This window comes from Hemiscyllium ocellatum, chromosome 9, assembly GCF_020745735.1.
Source record: "Hemiscyllium ocellatum isolate sHemOce1 chromosome 9, sHemOce1.pat.X.cur, whole genome shotgun sequence".
NCBI classification, from domain to species: Eukaryota; Metazoa; Chordata; class Chondrichthyes; order Orectolobiformes; family Hemiscylliidae; genus Hemiscyllium; species Hemiscyllium ocellatum.
Window position 1 is genome coordinate 74,234,663 of NC_083409.1, and position 18,188 is coordinate 74,252,850.

The 18,188-nt window shown below is 38.8% G+C and overlaps 1 protein-coding gene across 1 annotated transcript in view; it reads left to right on the forward strand.

Moving 5' to 3' along the window:
- The first annotated feature begins 4,045 nt into the window (after nucleotides 1-4,045).
- LOC132818769 (AP-1 complex subunit mu-1-like) overlaps nucleotides 4,046-18,188 on the forward strand; it is a 53,278-nt gene continuing 39,135 nt past the window's right edge. The window contains exons 1-3 of the mRNA XM_060829839.1: nucleotides 4,046-4,087; nucleotides 9,413-9,569; nucleotides 9,668-9,735. Of these exons, the coding sequence (XP_060685822.1) occupies nucleotides 4,046-4,087; nucleotides 9,413-9,569; nucleotides 9,668-9,735 (267 nt within the window). The remainder of the gene's footprint in view (nucleotides 4,088-9,412; nucleotides 9,570-9,667; nucleotides 9,736-18,188) is intronic.

Consider the following 18,188-nt stretch of genomic DNA (forward strand, 5'->3'; position numbering starts at 1 on the left):
CCAGTTTGCTCTACTCTTCTGATTTTGTCATGAAGGATCTCCCCTTCTCTCAATTTCTGTCACTCACAGGATGAAATTCCTGTTAGAAGCTAAATTTCACTTTATGTACCAATGCATATTCATCTGCCATCTCTGCCATTCTTACTACTTGAACTTTTCTGTTCATCTACATGAATTCTTATCATCTCTGAAAGTGAGTTTTTAAGCTCCTCCACCAGACTCATCTCTCTTAGAGCCTAGTAGATGGGTGCGGGCCTTAAAAGTAGATAAGACCTATCAAAATTATTGTGTTTAATTCTTTTGACCTCAACATAAGTCTGACCTGGTTCTTCCTTTATGTTTCTGAACCATTGTCTATGTACTTCTGGTTCAATTCATAGACCCTCAAAGTAGCCTTTTTGACATCTGCATAATCTCTTGACCTCTCATCTGACAGCGCTGCAAATAGCTCACTAGTCTGCCTACCAGCTTAGTCTGGTTCAATGGCCTAGCCAATTTTTTAAATGAAATAAAGAAGGCTTTGACATCTTTCTATCAAAATGTGGCAATGTTTTAGCATATTTGTATACATCACAACCTGTTTCCTTCATCTTCATCCTGTTAACTTGACTTTCCTGACTAATTCACAACTTCCGGAGTTCAAATTCTCCACCTTAAAGGTACAGTGCATGTCTTCAGCGTTCAAGTGAGACAAGATTTTTCCATTTTATCAGATGTAGCCAACTGCTTATGATATCCGCTCAGGTGACTATTTCAAATGTGGTGCTGTGGAGGAGAAAACAAAACTTGAAGAAAGATACTCATCATTTAGAAGAGCCAATAAAGTACAATGATTTATTTGGAGCCTTACAGTCAAAGAAGGGAATGGGGTATAAGAAATGGTCATGCTGATACACAACAAATGTGAGAACCTCTGAAATTGTTAGAAGATTTTGAAGATTAATACTAATGAGGAAGACCTACAGCAATACCAAATCCTCCACCTCTCAAATCAGAACATGACTTTATTTGAAACAACAATTGAGATTCTGTATGAAATTCATGAAGTTCCATTTTTTGAGAAAGCAAGCCATTGCAGACTGATAGTTAGCTCAGTAGTCTTATTTGTGGCTTCTCTAATCTTTGAAATGAGTCAAATTTCTTTTCCCGAAAAAGAGTTACTGTCTCTGAAAATGCTTTACAGATAAACCTATTTAATATTTCTGCTTTTTCTCAGTTGTACATTCTGTCATACAACAGAGGATTATGTTTACAAGCCTATTATCTCTTGGTATGTTGGTGAATGTGGCAAGTTTCCGGGAGGCATTCTAATTCGATTGATTGTTCTATAGTATATGTTATCTCGGATCAGTACGAGTAGCTTGTTAATTTATACAAAGCACTTGGCTTCACTTTTGTTTTTCTCTCTTACTAAGATTATTTCAGGCATCCCCTTAAAATTCTCGACAGACCACAATTTGTGAACTGCTGTCCCAGCAGTGGTTCTCAAACTTTTTTGATAAATTACTTTAAAATTAATAAATACCCACTGACTTGCTCCCACCCACCACATGTAAATTATCAAAGCAATTATGATTTAAATTCGCTGATTATAGGTTTTCTGCTTCCAGTGTAAGAATGTTTTCAAATTTAATTTTAAGCGTGAGAGGTGATAATGCCATTGCACCAACAAGGTTGACTGCAATTGGAAATTTTAGCTAGTGGCCGAGGTTAAGTAAGGTACATGAATCCAGCATTTATCTAACCAACAATGCGGATGTGAAATCGGAGTCTCGAGGTTTGGGTTGTTGTGTGCATGGTTTGGAAGCAATTCTGATGTATTAACACTTCTCTGGACCTAGAAAGAAGTATTAGTGGAGGCTGCTGTGTGAAGCAATATTTTTCATTGTGTATACCTAGGAACATATTCGTAGAACTGTACAGCATGAAAACAGACCCTTCAGTCTAATTCGTCCATGTTGACCAGATAACAAAGCAAACTGATGAGAGCAGAGCAGTGGACGTGATCTATGTGGATTTCAGTAAAGCATTTGCCAATGTTTCTTATGGTAGATTGGTAACAAGGTTAGATCACCTAGAATAAAGGAAGAACTATTTGGATACAGAACTGGCTCAAAGGTAGAAGACAGAAGGTGGTGGTTGGTTGTTTTTCAGACTAGAGACTTATGACCAGCAGGGTGCCACAAGGATCAGTGCTGGGTCCATTACTTTGTCACTTATATAAGTGATTTGGATTTGAACGTAGGTGGTACAGTTAGAAATTTTGCAGATGACATCAAATTGGTGGTGCAGTGGACAGCAAAGAAGGTTACCTTATATCTTATTGCAGATAGATAGAATAGTGAAGAAAGTATTTGATATGCTTGTCTTTACTGGTCAGTGCATAGGAGTTGCGAGGTCATGATGTGGCTATACAGGACATTGGTTCATCCACTATTGATGTACTGTGTGCAATTCTGGTCTCCCAGCTATAGGAAGGATATTATGAAACTTTAAATGATTCAGAAAAGATTAACAAGCATGTTGCCATGGTTAGAAGATTTGAGCTATAGTGAGAGGCTAAATAAGCTGAGGCTATTTTCCCTGGATCTTCAGAAGCTGAGGAATGACCATTATGGAGACTTATAAAATTGAGAGGTTTGGATAGGATTAATAGGCAAGGTCTTTTTCCAAGGATGAGGGAGTCCAAAACTAGAGGGCATAGGTTTAAGGTGAGAGGGGAAAGATCTAAAAGGGATCTAAGGGGCAACTTTTTCACACAGAGGATGGTGTGTGTATGGAATGAACTCCCAGAGGACATGGTACAATTAGAACTTTTAAAGGGTATCTGGATGGCTTATCTCGATAACTCCATGACGCTATATTCTAAATAAATCTAGTCCCATTTGGCCGATTCTGTACATTGAGAAACTACTTATATCGTTACTAAATTTCTTTTTCACTGTTCTATACCTATAATCTTTGTTCATTCGTTGATTCCAGTAAAACCTCTTGAAATGTTCCCTTCTCTTGAGCTAATTATTGTGCTGTCACCACCTTTCAACAATGAAAACCCAGCATTTTAATTCTTTTTTTAAAATGTATTATTATATTCCCTGTGCTATCTCAAGAGCTTAAGTATTCACTTTGTGTCCCTACATTTGATGTATACACAAAAATTGATAATGGCCATAGAAATCTGCTTTAGACTAATAGCAATCGTGAATTTAAATCCTGGAAATTGGAATCCGAGAGGGGTTAAAATCTATATAGAACACTAAGAGGGTTAAAGTCCACTTCTAATAAAAAGGACATCGTACAAAATGAAATTGAATATTTTTCTTTGTATTTACAACAAATTGCTTTAATTAGCGAGAGGAATATCTCCTAAATTTTGGATGCATATCCAACTTAAGCTTGGCTTAAATGCATCCTACCTCCTTTTCTCAAATGACGTTATTTGATATTTAGAAAATTTTGTTCATACCTGAAAGATTTTGCTGATAAAAATTATAATTGGCAAACATTTTCCTTTTCATTAAACATATTGTACACTGTGATGAAAATAATGATTGGCTTTCAATAGTTTCTGTTCCAACTATGATAATTCATGAACAATTTTGACATAGTTCTCAGTTTTACAGTCCTCACAATTTTATACATACTTGGAGCTGAACTCTCAATATAGTTGCATGACATTTATAAACCTATTTTCAAATTGACTTGCCTATTGGATCAAACTGAGAAATTGGTGATGTTTCCTTTCCTTATTAGGCATTTAATTCTGTCAGTTACTAAGACACATGTTAGTGTTGAACAGCACTAATGTTTTTCAAGCTTACACCTTCTGGTTAATCAATAGGCCAAAGTAACATTCTGTTTGCTACTATGTGTTTGCTTTCATTTTTGCCATGACCCACTCCTGTCAGAGTCCTATTGATTATGAAATGTAAAAGTTAGTGTTTCCTCCTTCACTTGTTTTTTTTAGGTTGTGAGTATACCTACTAAGTGCTTAAAAAGCCAGTAATCCTCGTTTATCTACCATAGACCTGGAAACTCTGCAGGCATGACATTTTCTGCCATTTACTTTTTGGATAACAAAGGACAGGTAGGTTTATGCCACATTTATTATGCTTTTACTAAAACGTGCAAGGCCTTGAGTATATTTCAGTCTTTCCTATTGATGGAAAAGCAAGCCTGCATAAAAGTGTTGTAATATAGTAGAAATTTATGAATTATTGTTAATAATTTCCCATGAATTTTTTTTAAATATCATTAAGGCTACATTTTAACCACTGTGTAGATTTGGCTTGTTTGTAACAGCTTCATCCATTCTAATTAATATTTAACCCCTGGTTGCACAACTAATGTAATGAAAAATGCTGAAATATGTTCACTGAAGTGTATAGTGAGATCACTATGGCTTTGTTTCTCAGTGGAATGTTTATTTCACATATTATCTAAATGCTGTATCAAAGTAAATGGTTCAGAGTCTCACCCAATGAACAACTTGATACCAATTTTCTTTTTTGGAGATGAGCAGGCAGGCAAGTAATTGGTCTTGGTTTTCCTCCTCTTTGGCTTGACCTTTCCTCATTACTTTCTCATTAAAACACAGCTGAATTTAATGGTGGAGAACTGCAGCCACAGACTTGACCCTAAAATGCAGCAGATGAGTACTCTACCATTAGAAAGAGATTAAAAATACTTATTTTTGATACGGTGTCCATCTACAAAAGTCATTGCCTGCTAATTATTATGAAAATGCTTCAACATAATTTGCCATATAAATATAAGCAATCTTATAATATTTAAGTGTTTATTTAACTTGAAATATGACTTGATATTCCGGTGAACAAAATATCAATATTTGCAGCAGTTTCTGAATATATATTTGCAGAGGATTTCCTTTTTATCAGGTTGAGAATTATATGGCTACCAGTAAAATGAATTTAACAAACTATTCTACATATTTTCCAAATTTATTGTGAATTGTAAATTGGCAATTGTAAATTGTCGATCATAAATCCTACTAAGAGTTGGATCAGACAATTCAGCCCCTTGAGCCTGCTAGACTATTTTAATGCAATCATGACTGATCTCACCTTAGCCTCAATTCTACTTTCCTACTCCCTCTCCATTACTGTTCAACCCATTACTAATTAAAAATCTGTCAATCTCCTCCTTTTAAATTTACTCATTGTCCTGACAACCACTACATCCTGTGTAGTTAATTCCACAGAATCATGCCCTTTGAAAGAAGAGATTTCTCCTTATCTCTTTTAAATCCGCTACCCCTTTATCCTAAAAACTATGACCTTTTTGTTCTGGATCTCCCCATATGAAGAAACTTTCTCTCCACATCTACTTTGTCACTCTCCTTTTTCATCTTAAATACTTCAATTAGATCTCTTCTCATTCTTCTAACCTCCAGAAAGTATCGGCCTCAACTGCTCAATCATCTCTTCATAAGACCAAACCCATATCTCTGTAATCAACCTAGTCAACTGCCTCCAATGCAACTACAATCCCCCTTCAAGTAAGGGGAAGGATAACATCAAGGTGGAGAAGGTTCAGAAGAAATTTATTAGGATGTTGCCAGATATAGAAGGTTTGAGTTATAAGGGCAGGATAGGCTGAGACTTTTTTCATTGGAGCACAGGAAGTTGAGAGGCAGTCTGATTAAAAAATTATAAAATAATGAGAAGTATAGATAGAGTTAATAGAACATAGAATGTTACAGTGCAGTACAGGCCCTTCATCCCTTGCTGTTGCGCCACCCAGTGAAACCAATCTGAAGCTATCTAACCTACGCTATTCCATTCTCGTCCATATGCCTATCCAATGACCATTTATATGCCTGTGAAGTTGGCAAGTCTGCAACTGTTTCAGGCAGTGCGTTCCACACCCCTACTACTCTGAGTAAGGCAATTACCTCTGATGTCTGTCCTATATGTATCGCCCCTCAATTTGAAGCTATGCCCACTTATACTAGCCATCACCATCCGAGGTAAAAGGCTCTCACTGTCCACCCAACCTAACCCTCTGATTATCTTATGTCTCAACTAGAGTCATAGAGATGTACAGCATGGAAACGGACTTTTTGGTCCAACCCGTCCATGCCAACCAGATATCCCAACCCAATCTAGTCCCACCTGCCAGCACCTGGCCCATATCCCTCCAAACCCTTCCTATTCATATACCCATCCAAATGCCCTTAAATGTTGCAAGTGTACCAGCCTCCACCACCACCTCTGGCAGCTCATTCCATACACGTACCACCCTCTGCGTGAAAAAGTTGCCCCTTGGGTCTCTTTTATATCTTTCCCCTTTCACCCTAAACCTATGCCCTCTAGTTCTGGACTCCCCGACCGCAGGGAAAAGACTGCCTATTTATCCTGTCCATGCCCCTCATAATTTTGTAAACCTCTATAAGGTCACCCCTCAGCCTCCGATGCTCTAGGGAAAACAGCCCCAGCCTGTTCAGCCTCTCCCTGCAGATCAGATCCTCCAACCCTGGCAACATCCTTGTAAATCTCTTCTGAACCCTTTCAAGTTTCACAACAGTGGCCTAACCAATGTCCTATACAGCCGCAACATGATCTCCCAACTCCTTTACTCAATACTCTGACCAGTAAAGGAAAGCATGCCATACGCCGCCTTCACTATCCTATCTACCTGAGACTCCACTTTCAGGGAGCTATGAACCTGCACTCCAAGGTCTTTGTTCAGCAACACTCCCTCGGACCTTACTATTAAGTGTATAAGTCCTGCTAAGATTTGCTTTCTCAAAATGCAGCACCTCACATTTATCTGAATTAAACTCCATCAGCCACTTCTCAGCCCATTGGCCCATCTGGTCCAGATCCTGTTGTAATCTGAGGTAACCCTCTTCGCTGTCCACTGCACCTCCTATTTTGATGTCATCTGCAAACTTACTAACTGTATCTCTTATGCTAAGTTACCTCTCAACCTTCTTCTCCCTAAAGAAAACAGCCTCAAATCCCTCAACCTTTCATGTAAGACTTTTCCTCCAAAGCAGGCAGCATCCTAGGAAATCTCCTCTGAACCCTTTCCAAAGCTTCCACATCCTTACTATAATGCGGTGACCAGAACCGCATGCAATACTCCAAGTGCGGCCGCACCAGAGTTTTGTACAGCTGCAGCATAGCCTCATGGTTCCAAAACATGATCTCTCTACTAATAAAAGCGAACACACCGTATGCCTCCTTAACAGCCTATCAACCTGGGCAGCACCTTTGAGGGATCTATGTACAAGGGCATAGAGATCTTTCTGCTCATCTGCACTACCAAGAATTTTACCATTTGTCCTGTACTCTGCATTCAAGTTACTCCTTCCAAAATGGATCACCTCACACTTTTCCCCATTAAACTCCATTGGCCACCCCTCAGCCCAGCGCTGCAGCATATCTATGTCCCTCTGTAACATTTGGCACTATCCACAACTGTACTGACCTTAGAGTCATCCACAAATTTACTAACCCATCCTTCTATGCTCTCATTCAGGTCATTTATAAAAATGACAAACAGCACTGGACCCAAAACAGATCCTTGCATTACCCCACTAGTAACTGAATTCCAGGATGGGAACTCTGTTTCCCATCAACCACCACCCTCTCTTATTTCAGCTAGCCAATTTCTGAACCAAACCACAAAATCGCCCTCAATCCTATGCCCCTGTATTTTGTGCAGTAGCCTACCTTATCAAACACCTTACTGAAATCCATGTGTACCACATCAATAGCTTTACCCACATCCACCTGTTTGGTCGCCTTCAATAAGGTTTGTGAGGCATGACATACCCTACACAAAACCATATTAACTATCCCTAATCAATTTATTCCTTTCTAGATGATTATAAATCCTATCTCTTTTATAACCTTTCTCCAACACTTTACCCACAACCGAAATAAGGCTCACTAGTCTATAATTACCAGGGTTGTCTCTACTTACCTTCTTGAACAAGGAAACAATATTTGCTATTCTCCAGTCTTCTGGTATTATTCCTCAAGACAATGATGACATAAAGATCAAAGACAAAAGCTCAGCAGTCTCCTCCATGGCTTCCCAGAGAATCCGAGGATATATCCCATCTGGCTCAGGGGATTTATCTTTTTTTGCACTTTCCAGAATTTCTAACACCACCCTCCATGTGAACCTCAATCCCACCTGGTCTCTTAGCCTGTTTCTCAATATTCTCCTTGACAACAACAGTATTCACAATAGAAAAGACAAAAAATATTCATTTTGGCATGGACTTGTTCAACCCAATGGTCTGTTTCCATGCTGTATGACACTGAGATATTACTAATGCTTTATATGATTGCGACAACACTTCCCTACATTTCTTTTAACAATAAGCGCCAAAATACCATTTATTTTCCTTATTACTTGTACCTGCACACTAGTTTTGTGGTTCATGCACGAGGACACCTAGATCCCTTTCCACCTAAGCACTCTGAAGTTTCTCTCTATTTATGTAAAAATTAGCCTTTCTATTCCTCTAACCCAAAATGGATAACCTCACACATATTCATGTTAAACGTCATCATTGTCCAATTTTACCTCATTTACCTGACCTAACCACATCCATTTGTAAATTTCTTCTTTCTTTATTGGAACTTACTTGCCGAAGTACTTTAGCATCATCTGCAAATTTCACTAGAGTACTTTCTATTCTTACATCCAAGTCATTAATATGGATTGTAATTAATTGGGGTCCAAGGATCAAAAACCCTGTTGTACCCTACTAATTACATCTTGCCAACCAGAAAAAGATCCATTTATCCTGACTGTCTGTTGGTTGGCCAGTCCTCTATCCAAGGTAATATATTCTGCTAACTCTGTGATCATACCTCTTGTACTAACCTTTTGTGAAGAACTTCACTGAGTGCCTTCTGGATAGTACATCTTCAGGGTCCCTATTATCCACCTTGCCTTTTACATCTTCAGAGATAGGATAGATAGTTAAAGTCTTTTCCTCAGAATGGAAATGCCAAGTGCTACAGGCCATAGATTTAAGATTAGATGGAAAAAAGTTTATAGGAGATAAGCGAGACAAAACTTTTACACACAGTGTTAAGTGCCAGGGTATGTGGTTAGATGTTATGGCAACATTTAAGAGGTGTTTGAACAGACACAAGAACAGGCAGGGAATAGAGTGGTGTGAGCCATGTGCAGGCAAATGGAATTCATTCAGAATAGCATCCTGGTCAGCACAGAAATGGGCTGAAGGGGCTGTTCCCGTGCTCCAATGTTCTATGTTCTGTATTAACTCTAGTGAATTGGTCAAATATGATTTATCCTTGATTTAAAAAAAAACATCATGCTGACTCTGATGATTTGTATTTTGACATTCCAAATGTCCTGCTATTACTTCCTTAATAATGAATTGTAACAATTTCCTACGCAGGTTCTCATTTCCCGCAATTATCGAGGGAATGTTACAATGTCGATGATTGAGAATTTCATGCCTTTACTTCTAAGCAAAGAGGAGGATGGATCCTTAAGCCCAATTTTGGAGAAAGATGATGTCTACTTTTTGTGGATTAAATACAAAAATATTTACAGTATCCTTAAATTAAGCTGCATCCTTAAATATACATTAAGCTGTTCCATTATGTTTATGACTCATAATCAAAGCCAAAAACCTTAACAAGAAACTCAGTGGTATGTACAATGAAAAGAAATACCAATATTACATTATCTTTTGCATTCCTTTTCAAAGTTAAACAGGTAAGCAAAAAATAACGTAATCTGTTTTAAATGTGTATTTGAAAGGTGACTTCCAAGCCTTGAAACAAAAAGTATACTCCTCTGGAAACCATTAATTATAAAACACATCACATTTATTGTGTCTGTTGTTTTCTGGCTGATTTTACAATATTCAATTTGATATAAATGGAAAAACAGAAAATTCAACAATGGTTACATTAAATAAGGCATTTTGAGATCCCAGTATTTTATTGAATCACTAACCAGTATATTCTCATCAAAAACTTGCTATATTTCTCAGTTAAACTGAAATCAACACTTACAAATGTTATTCTGAGTTGGAACTGACTTCACTTCGATTGAGAAGCTATTTCCAGCTATCATAATTTACTGAGGAAACTTGAAATGAATTTTCCTGACAATTGCTATGAATGCATGAGTGGAATTACAAAGCAATTTTAAAATAAAATATGCATAATTTGAAAAAGAATACATACTTGTTGTTTTAACTTGATGTTGTTTTAAACTTGATTCTTTGCTTCCTGACTCTTTGTTTATGATGTCACAGTAACTTCATTATAGCATCACAAGGCTGTTTAATATATTAATCTAAGAAATTTTGTAGCATTTTAAAAATTGCTATTCCATTTAATTTTTTTCTGTTTTGAAATTGAATGTGATGAATACTAAATATCCTGTCATTCAGATCATGCATACAGTAGTTATCTTTCCAGTGAAATTAGAAGAAATTATAGAGAAAAGGATCCAAAATCTTTTTGAATTAGCTTAATACTATCCAATTGTTTTTTACACCACATTTCTCAATTTTTTTTCTCTTAAATTAATCCAAGAAGCAAATTTTTTATGTTATTTACTTTAGAGACTTTCCTCATTAATGTACTCCACATATCTGTTTAATATTCACTGAACTAAAAAGTTGGGATTGTGATAATTAGCCTGGAGATTCCAGATCTAAAACCTGTTGGCAATCATTAACACTAATATCTATAAAACTTGCAAACCAGGATTTTGCTGCTGGTGAATCTCTGCTCTTCCACTCCTTGCAACTTCCTACAAATCAATATCTTCGAGCAAGTATTGGCTGGGAAATAGTCCTCTAATTCTGTAATGTAATGTTTAAACCTATAAAAAAACCCACACATTTTGTTCACAAGTTGTATCTGATTTTTGTAATGGCATACTAAGTCATAAGTTATCCTGAAGAAGCTCCCCTGGTCTTGGGAAACTAATTTTAATTTTGTGAAAATATTTTTTCTAAATCCATAATTTTCTTTCAACATAATTACTTTAAAAGTTTGTTCATGATAATTTGTTATCCAATTTATATGTTTCAATCGCTAAATGTCTTCCTGTAAAATTCATAAAAGTGAGGTATTATTAACACATCTTAATTTGCTGGTTTACTGTCTATTCTTCAAATGTGATTTATTTCTTACCCTGTTTGATACTGCTGTTGCGAGATTCCTTTTACTTGGTATGAGATTCAAGTTAGTGTTTTGGAATGGTGAAACTCACCAGAAAGGTCACAAGTTCTTTGTGGATAGGTTCTTTCTGGATCCGCAGTGGTTAGTGCTGTTGCTTTGCTGCTATATGTAAAATCTGGGCGGATGGCTTTTGTTATTTTTCTTCCTTTCTTGCTATTTGATATGAAATAAAGCATTGCTTCATAAGTTTGAATACTTGGGTCAGCTCACAACTTTGTTTTTCTTGAAAACAAATCTAAGCTTTTTAACTTCAGTCTCTGAAATTCAGAATTAATTGCATTGCCCATGCAGACATTAATAACTTCTGTGATTTGATGAGCAAGATTGTACACGGTCCTAACTAAAGGATATGACCAACTTACTCAGGTACAGGGTGAACATTGCATCGTATCTTGAGCATTGTGTTTTTCCTGTACAAGATTTTCAAGAAAGACTTTATTGTAATGTATATGTACTCTATTAATGCAACCAAATTGTTCCTGATCTTATTTTTCTGTTATTCTAAAAAATGATTTCATGGTCTTTATTTACAGTATGTTTGTTTGTCTCCCATGATTAATATTCTGTATGAATTCTCCACTTTTCACAATCTTAACCTTACTTTCTTTTTGGTGTCATCTCAAGATTTGAAACACTGTTTCTAATATCTCAGTCCAAATCTTGACCAAGCCATTCATATCTCCATTTTTTTTAAGTATAACCTTTAAAAGTTTTATTTGAATACAATAGAATGCTTAATGCAAAGTGTGGGTTGCCCTCGAATGCTGATATTCCACATAGGCTGCTGTAATGTTTATATCGCACTCATATCACAATGGTAATTGTATTGCAACTCCTTTTTTTTAACAATTCAGTGTTATTTTATTGACTGTTTTTACTGAGACATGTGCTTTGATCCCAAATTGTTGCATGAAAACAAGCTTGGTAATCAAACCACGCATAAATGCTATTTTTGAGATAAACCCAGAAGCTAACGGCTCATATCTGTGGTCATTGACTTTGTGTCCCCTTATCTGTGCATTGGTATGTACTTTGGACTTTGAAGTGTTTCCATGTGTTGAATTTTAAAAAGGCTGTAATATTGCTGAAAAAATGACATCGTTTTGGCAAAGCTTTTCACTTTACACTCATAAGGATAATTTGAAAAAAGAACAAGATGGAGGACAGGAAAAATTTCTAGCTGTAAGAGCTGCTCCTTTTTTTTGAGGTATTTTAGGTGTTGGAGGTGATTTCCTCGAATTCCAAAAGCTGCAATTACTGTTTTATATGCTGTTGCATTGTTTTGGAACATTGAAAAAAAAGTCAAAACAACAGGGAGAAGAGCAGACAAAGGAAGCACATGGTGAGGTCGGTGCAGGAGAGAGAACTTGCACAGTTACCGCCTTTGCTGTTTGAATTCGTGTCTTGTTGGACATCGGAGTGCATCTGGGAAAATTAACAAACAGTGAAATTCACAACTAATCTTGGAGGAACCGTTGGGCAAAGTTCCCAGCACAGAATCAGATATGTTAATTTTTGTTTTAAGTCTATCCAAGAGAAAGGCTGTATTAGTGAGTACAGTGGGTTCTTTCTTGATTGTGTGTTTTTGGCGATATGTCTCTTGATTAAAGTTAAAATATAAGCCATAGCTATTAATTTAACCTGGGGCAGTGTTTGTAGAGGAATAAGATGGTGTTATTTTCTGGGTCTGTAGATTGTGAAAGGAGCAAAAATGGCTTTTGCAGTGATATGTACTTTTTGTCAGATGTGGGAGTGTAAAGAGAGTTTAAGGGTTACTGCGGATTATATCTGCCGTAAATGCTGTTGGATGTAAATCTTATCAGATCGAGTGGATTGGTTGGAGAGACAGATAGAAGCCTTGAGGAATTTGCAACAGCAACAGTATTTGATGGATGGCAGTTATAGGAAGGGGGGAAAGTATCAGATACAGTCACATAGATGGGTTTACTCCAGGAAGGGTAAGAGAGGTAGGCAGCTAGTGCAGGAGTCTTTTGTGGATATACCCATTTCAAACAGGTATGCTGTTTTGGAAAATGTAAGGGGTGATGAATTCTCAGGGGAACATAGCACGAACAACCAAGTTTCTGGTATTGAGACTGGCTCTAATGCAACGAGGGGTATGTCGGCTTCCAAGAGATCAATTGTGTTAGGGGATTCTGTAATCCAAAGTATAGACAGATGTTTCTGTGGCCAGCAGAGAAAAAGCAGAATAGTGTGTTGTTTCCCTGGTGCCAGGTTCAAGGATGTCTCAGAGAGGGTGCAGAATTTTCTCACGGGGGAGAAGGACCAGCAGGAGGTCATTGTCCACATTGGAACCAACGAAATCAGAAGGGAAAAGGTTGAGATTCTGAAGGGAGATTATAGAGTTAGGCAGAAATTTAAAAAGGAGGTCCTCAAGGGTAGTAATATCTGGATTACCCCCAGTGCTATGAGCTAGTGAGAGCATGAATAGGAGGATAGAGCAGATGAATGCATGGCTGAGGAGCTGGTGTATGGGGGAAGGATTCACATTTTTGGATCATTGGAATCTCTTTTGGGGTGAAAGTGACCTGTACAAGAAGGACGGATTGCACCTAAATTGGAAGGGGACTAATATACTGGCAAGGAAATTTGCTAGAGCTGCTTGGAAGATTTAAACTAGTAAGGGGGGGGGGGCGGGGAGGTGGGGGGAGGGTGGGAGATAGCGAGGAAAGAAATCGATCTGAGATGGGTACAGCTGAGAACAGAAGTGAATCAAACAGTCAGGGCAGGCAGAGACAAGGTAGGACTGATAAATTAAACTGCATTTATTTCAATGTAAATAAAATAACAGGGAAGCAGATGAACTCTGGGCATGGTTAGGAACATGGGACTGAGATATCATAGCAATTACAGAAACATGGCTCAGGGATGGGCAGGACTGGTAGCTTAATGTTCCAGGATACAAATGCTACAGGAAAGAAGAAAGGGAGGCGAGAGAGGAGAGGGAGTGGCCGTTTTGATAAGGGATAGCATTACAGCTGTGCTGAGGGAGGATATTCCCAGAAATACATCCAGGGAAGTTATTTGGGTGGAACTGAGAAATAAGAAAAGGATGATCACCTTATTGGGATTGTATTATAGACCCACCATTAGTCAGAGGGAAATTGAGAAACAAACTTGTAAGGAGATCTCAGCTATCTGTAAAAATAATAGGATAGTTATGGTAGGGGATTTTAACTTTCCAAACATGGACTGGGACTGCCATAATGTAAAAGGTTTAGATGGAGAGGAATTTGTTAAGTGTGTACAAGACAATTTTCTGATTCAGTATGTGGATCTACCTACTAGAGAAGGTGCAAAACTTGACTTACTCTTGGGAAATAAGGCAGGGCAGGTGACTGAGGTGTCAATGGGGGAGCACTTTGGGGCCAGCGACCATAATTCTATCCGTTTTAAAATGGAAAAGGATAGACCAGATCTAAAAGTTGAAATTCTAAATTGGAGAAAGGCCCATTTTGATGGTATTAGGCAAGAACTTTCGAAAGCTGATTGGAGGCAGATGTTTGCAGGTAAAGGGATGGCTAGAAAATGTGAGCTTTCAGAAATTAGATAACAAGAATCCAGAGAAAGTATATTCCTGTCAGGGTGAAAGGGAAGGCTGGTAGGTATAGGGAATGCTGGATGACTAAAGAAATGGAGGGTTTGGTTAAGAAAAAGAAGGAAGCATATGTCAGATATAGACAGGATAGGTCAAGTGAATCCTTAGAAGAGTATAAAGGCAGTAGGAGTATACTTAAGAAGGAAATCAGGAGGGCAAAACAGGGACATGAGATAGCTTTGGCAAATAGAATTAAGGAGAATCCAAAGGGCTTTTACAAATATATTAAGGACAAAAGGGTAACTAGTGAGAGAATAGGGCCCCTCAAAGATCAGCAAGGCGGCCTTTGTGTGGAGTCATAGAAAGTGGGGAGATACTAAATGAATATTTTGCATCAGTATTTACTGTGGAAAAGGATATGGAAGATATAGACTATAGGGAAATAGATGATGACATCTTGCAAAATGTCCAGATTACAGAGGAGGAAGTGCTGGATGTCTTGAAACGGTTAAAGGTGGATAAATCCCCAGGACCTGATCAGGTGTACCAGAGAACTCTGGAAGCTAGAGAAGTGATTGCTGCACCTCCTTACTGAGATATTTGTATCATCGATAGTCACAGGTGAGGTGCCGGAAGACTGGAGTTTGGCAAACGTGGTGCCACAGTTTAAGAAGGGCGGTAAAGACAAGCCAGGGAACTATAGAACGGTGAACCTGACCTCGGTGGTGAGCAAGTTGTTGGAGGGAATCCTGAGGGACAGGATGTACATGTATTTGGAAAAGTAAGGACTGATTCGGGATAGTCAACATGTCTATCATGTCTCACAAACTTGATTGAGTTTTTTGAAGAAGTAACAAAGAAGATTGATGAGGGCAGAGCAGTAGATGTGATCTATATGGACTTCAGTAAGGCGTTCGACAAGGTTCCCCATGGGAGACTGATTAGCAAGGTTAGATCTCATGAAATACAGGGAGAACTAGCCATTTGGATACAGAACTGGCTCAAAGGTAGAAGACAGAGGGTGGTGGTGGAGGGTTGTTTTTCAGACTGGAGGCCTGTGACCAGTGGAGTGCCACAAGGATCGGTGCTGGGTCCTCTAGTTTTTGTCGCTTACATAAATGATTTGGATGCGAGCATAAGAGATACAGTTAGTAAGTTTGCAGACGACACCAAAACTGGAGGTGTAGTGGACAGCAAAGAGGGTTACTGCAGATTACAACAGGATCTGGACCAGATGGGCCAATGGGCTGAGAAGTGGCAGATGGAGTTTAATTCAGATAAATGCGAGGTGCTGCATTTTGGGAAAGCAAATCTTAGCAGCATTTATACACTTAATGGTAAGGTCACAGGGAGTGTTGCTTAACAAAGAGACCTTGGAGTGCAGGCTCATAGCTCGTTGAAAGTGGAGTCGCAGGTAGATAAGATAGTGAAGAAGGCGTTTGGTCTGCTTTCCTTTATCAGTTAGAGTATTGAGTACAGGAGTTGGGAGATCATGTTGCGGCTGTACAGGACATTGGTTAAACCACTGGAACATTGCGAGCAATTCTGGTCTCCCTCCTATTGGAAGGATGTTGTGAAACTTGGAAGTATTCAGAAAAGATTTACAAGGATGTTGCCAGGGTTGGAGGATTTGAGCTATAGCGAGAGGCTGCACAGGCTAGGGCTGTTTTCCCTGGAGCGTCGGAGGCTGAGGTGTGACCTTATAGAGGTTTACAAAATTGAGGATAGGATAAATAGACAAAGTCTTTTCCCTGGGGTCAGGGAGTTAGGGTGAGAGGGGAAAGATATAAAAGAGACCAAGGGGCAACCTTTTCACTCAGAGGGTGGTACGTGTATAGAATGAGTTACCAGAGAAAGTGGTAGAGGCTGGTACAATTACAACACTTAAGAGGCATTTGGATGGGTATATGAATAGGAAGTCTTTGGAGGTATATGGGCCCAGTGCTGGCAGTTGGGACTAGATTGGGTTGGGATATCTAGTTGGCATGGACGGGTTGGACCGAAGGGTCTGTTTCCATGCTGTACACCTCTATGACTCTAAATAAAATATTTTATATGGTATGGGATGAGTATTGATTGATTAGCAGGTTGACTCTGATTAGAAGAGGCATAGCCATGGAACATGTACCAGTTAGTTGGTGATAATGATGAAAATTTGCTGAATCCTGAAATAACTCCACTGAGGCTGGTATCCCGTCACCAAGTCACCCTTTATTTACATCTGGTTAGTCCTTATCACTGATCCCTCGAGTGAGCAGGATATTTGACACTCCTGTTCATATGTCAGCCAGGACTCCCTGATTTGACCAGATTAACAGTCCCAATAAGGGAAATCTTATTCTCTGAGGTCTACCTGGCTGACCTCATTACAATCACTACATTTCTCCACTTCTGAGTCCAAGGATATAGGCAAATTCTTTTTCTTTATACGTCTTCCTGGGGCATTTTAGTTCTGGGTCAGGCACAATAACTCATTTCTAGTGTCTGGAGCATCTTGGAAGAAATTTATTTCCTCCTTCAAGCAGCACAGGCGTGGAGGTGGCAACATCTGCTATGTCTGTCTCAGATTCCAAAGTATCTTCAACCTTGATAGAGAGGGTGAACCCACAGGTTCCAGAACAATTAGAAAGAGTGTCAGGAGCTGGGCACGTTTTGCTCCCACACTGTTTGAGTTTGCAGTTTTCATGTAGTCCCCATGCTTGTTCAGGACTGTCGCACTTAGCCAAACTTTACACGTCTATGGACTTAATCTCGCACTGACCATGACTGTTACCCATGCTGGGCCATTCCTGTGGTTCCTGCACCAAACTGAAGTAAACTGTCTCTCTCACTTAGCAGATTCTTGTGTCCAACACTGATGTTCCTGATGCCATTTTATCCTCCCCACCAGGTCCAGAAGATCAGATATAACTTATTGCAGTCTTCTTCCCATTAGCAACTCTGCTGAGCTATCCCTGTAGTTACATGAGGTCGTATAATCAAATAGGAACCGGGCAGTTTGGTATCTAGTGAAGCTGTAGGCTGTTTCTTTAATCCTGCCTTCAAAGCTTGACCTGTTCTTTCTGCCAGACCATTGCATTATGGAAAGTACGGAGCTATCCTTGTATGTTGAATACCATTCAACTTTAGGAAATTTTCAAATTCCCTGCTGGTAAGCAATGGCCCATTGTCTGTGACCAACACCTCCGGGAGTCTGTGTATTCCAAAAGATGTGCTCAGCTTTTCTGTTGTCATCCCCGCGTTTGACAAATGAACACTGAACATCCAGCCACTGAGTGGCTGTCCATAACGATTAGAACATTGAGACCATGAAAGGACCTGCATAGCCACCATGTAACCAAGTCGAAGGTTTACCTGGCCATTCCCATAAATGTAGGGGGCCTGCTGGTAGTAATCTGTCCTTGTTGGCA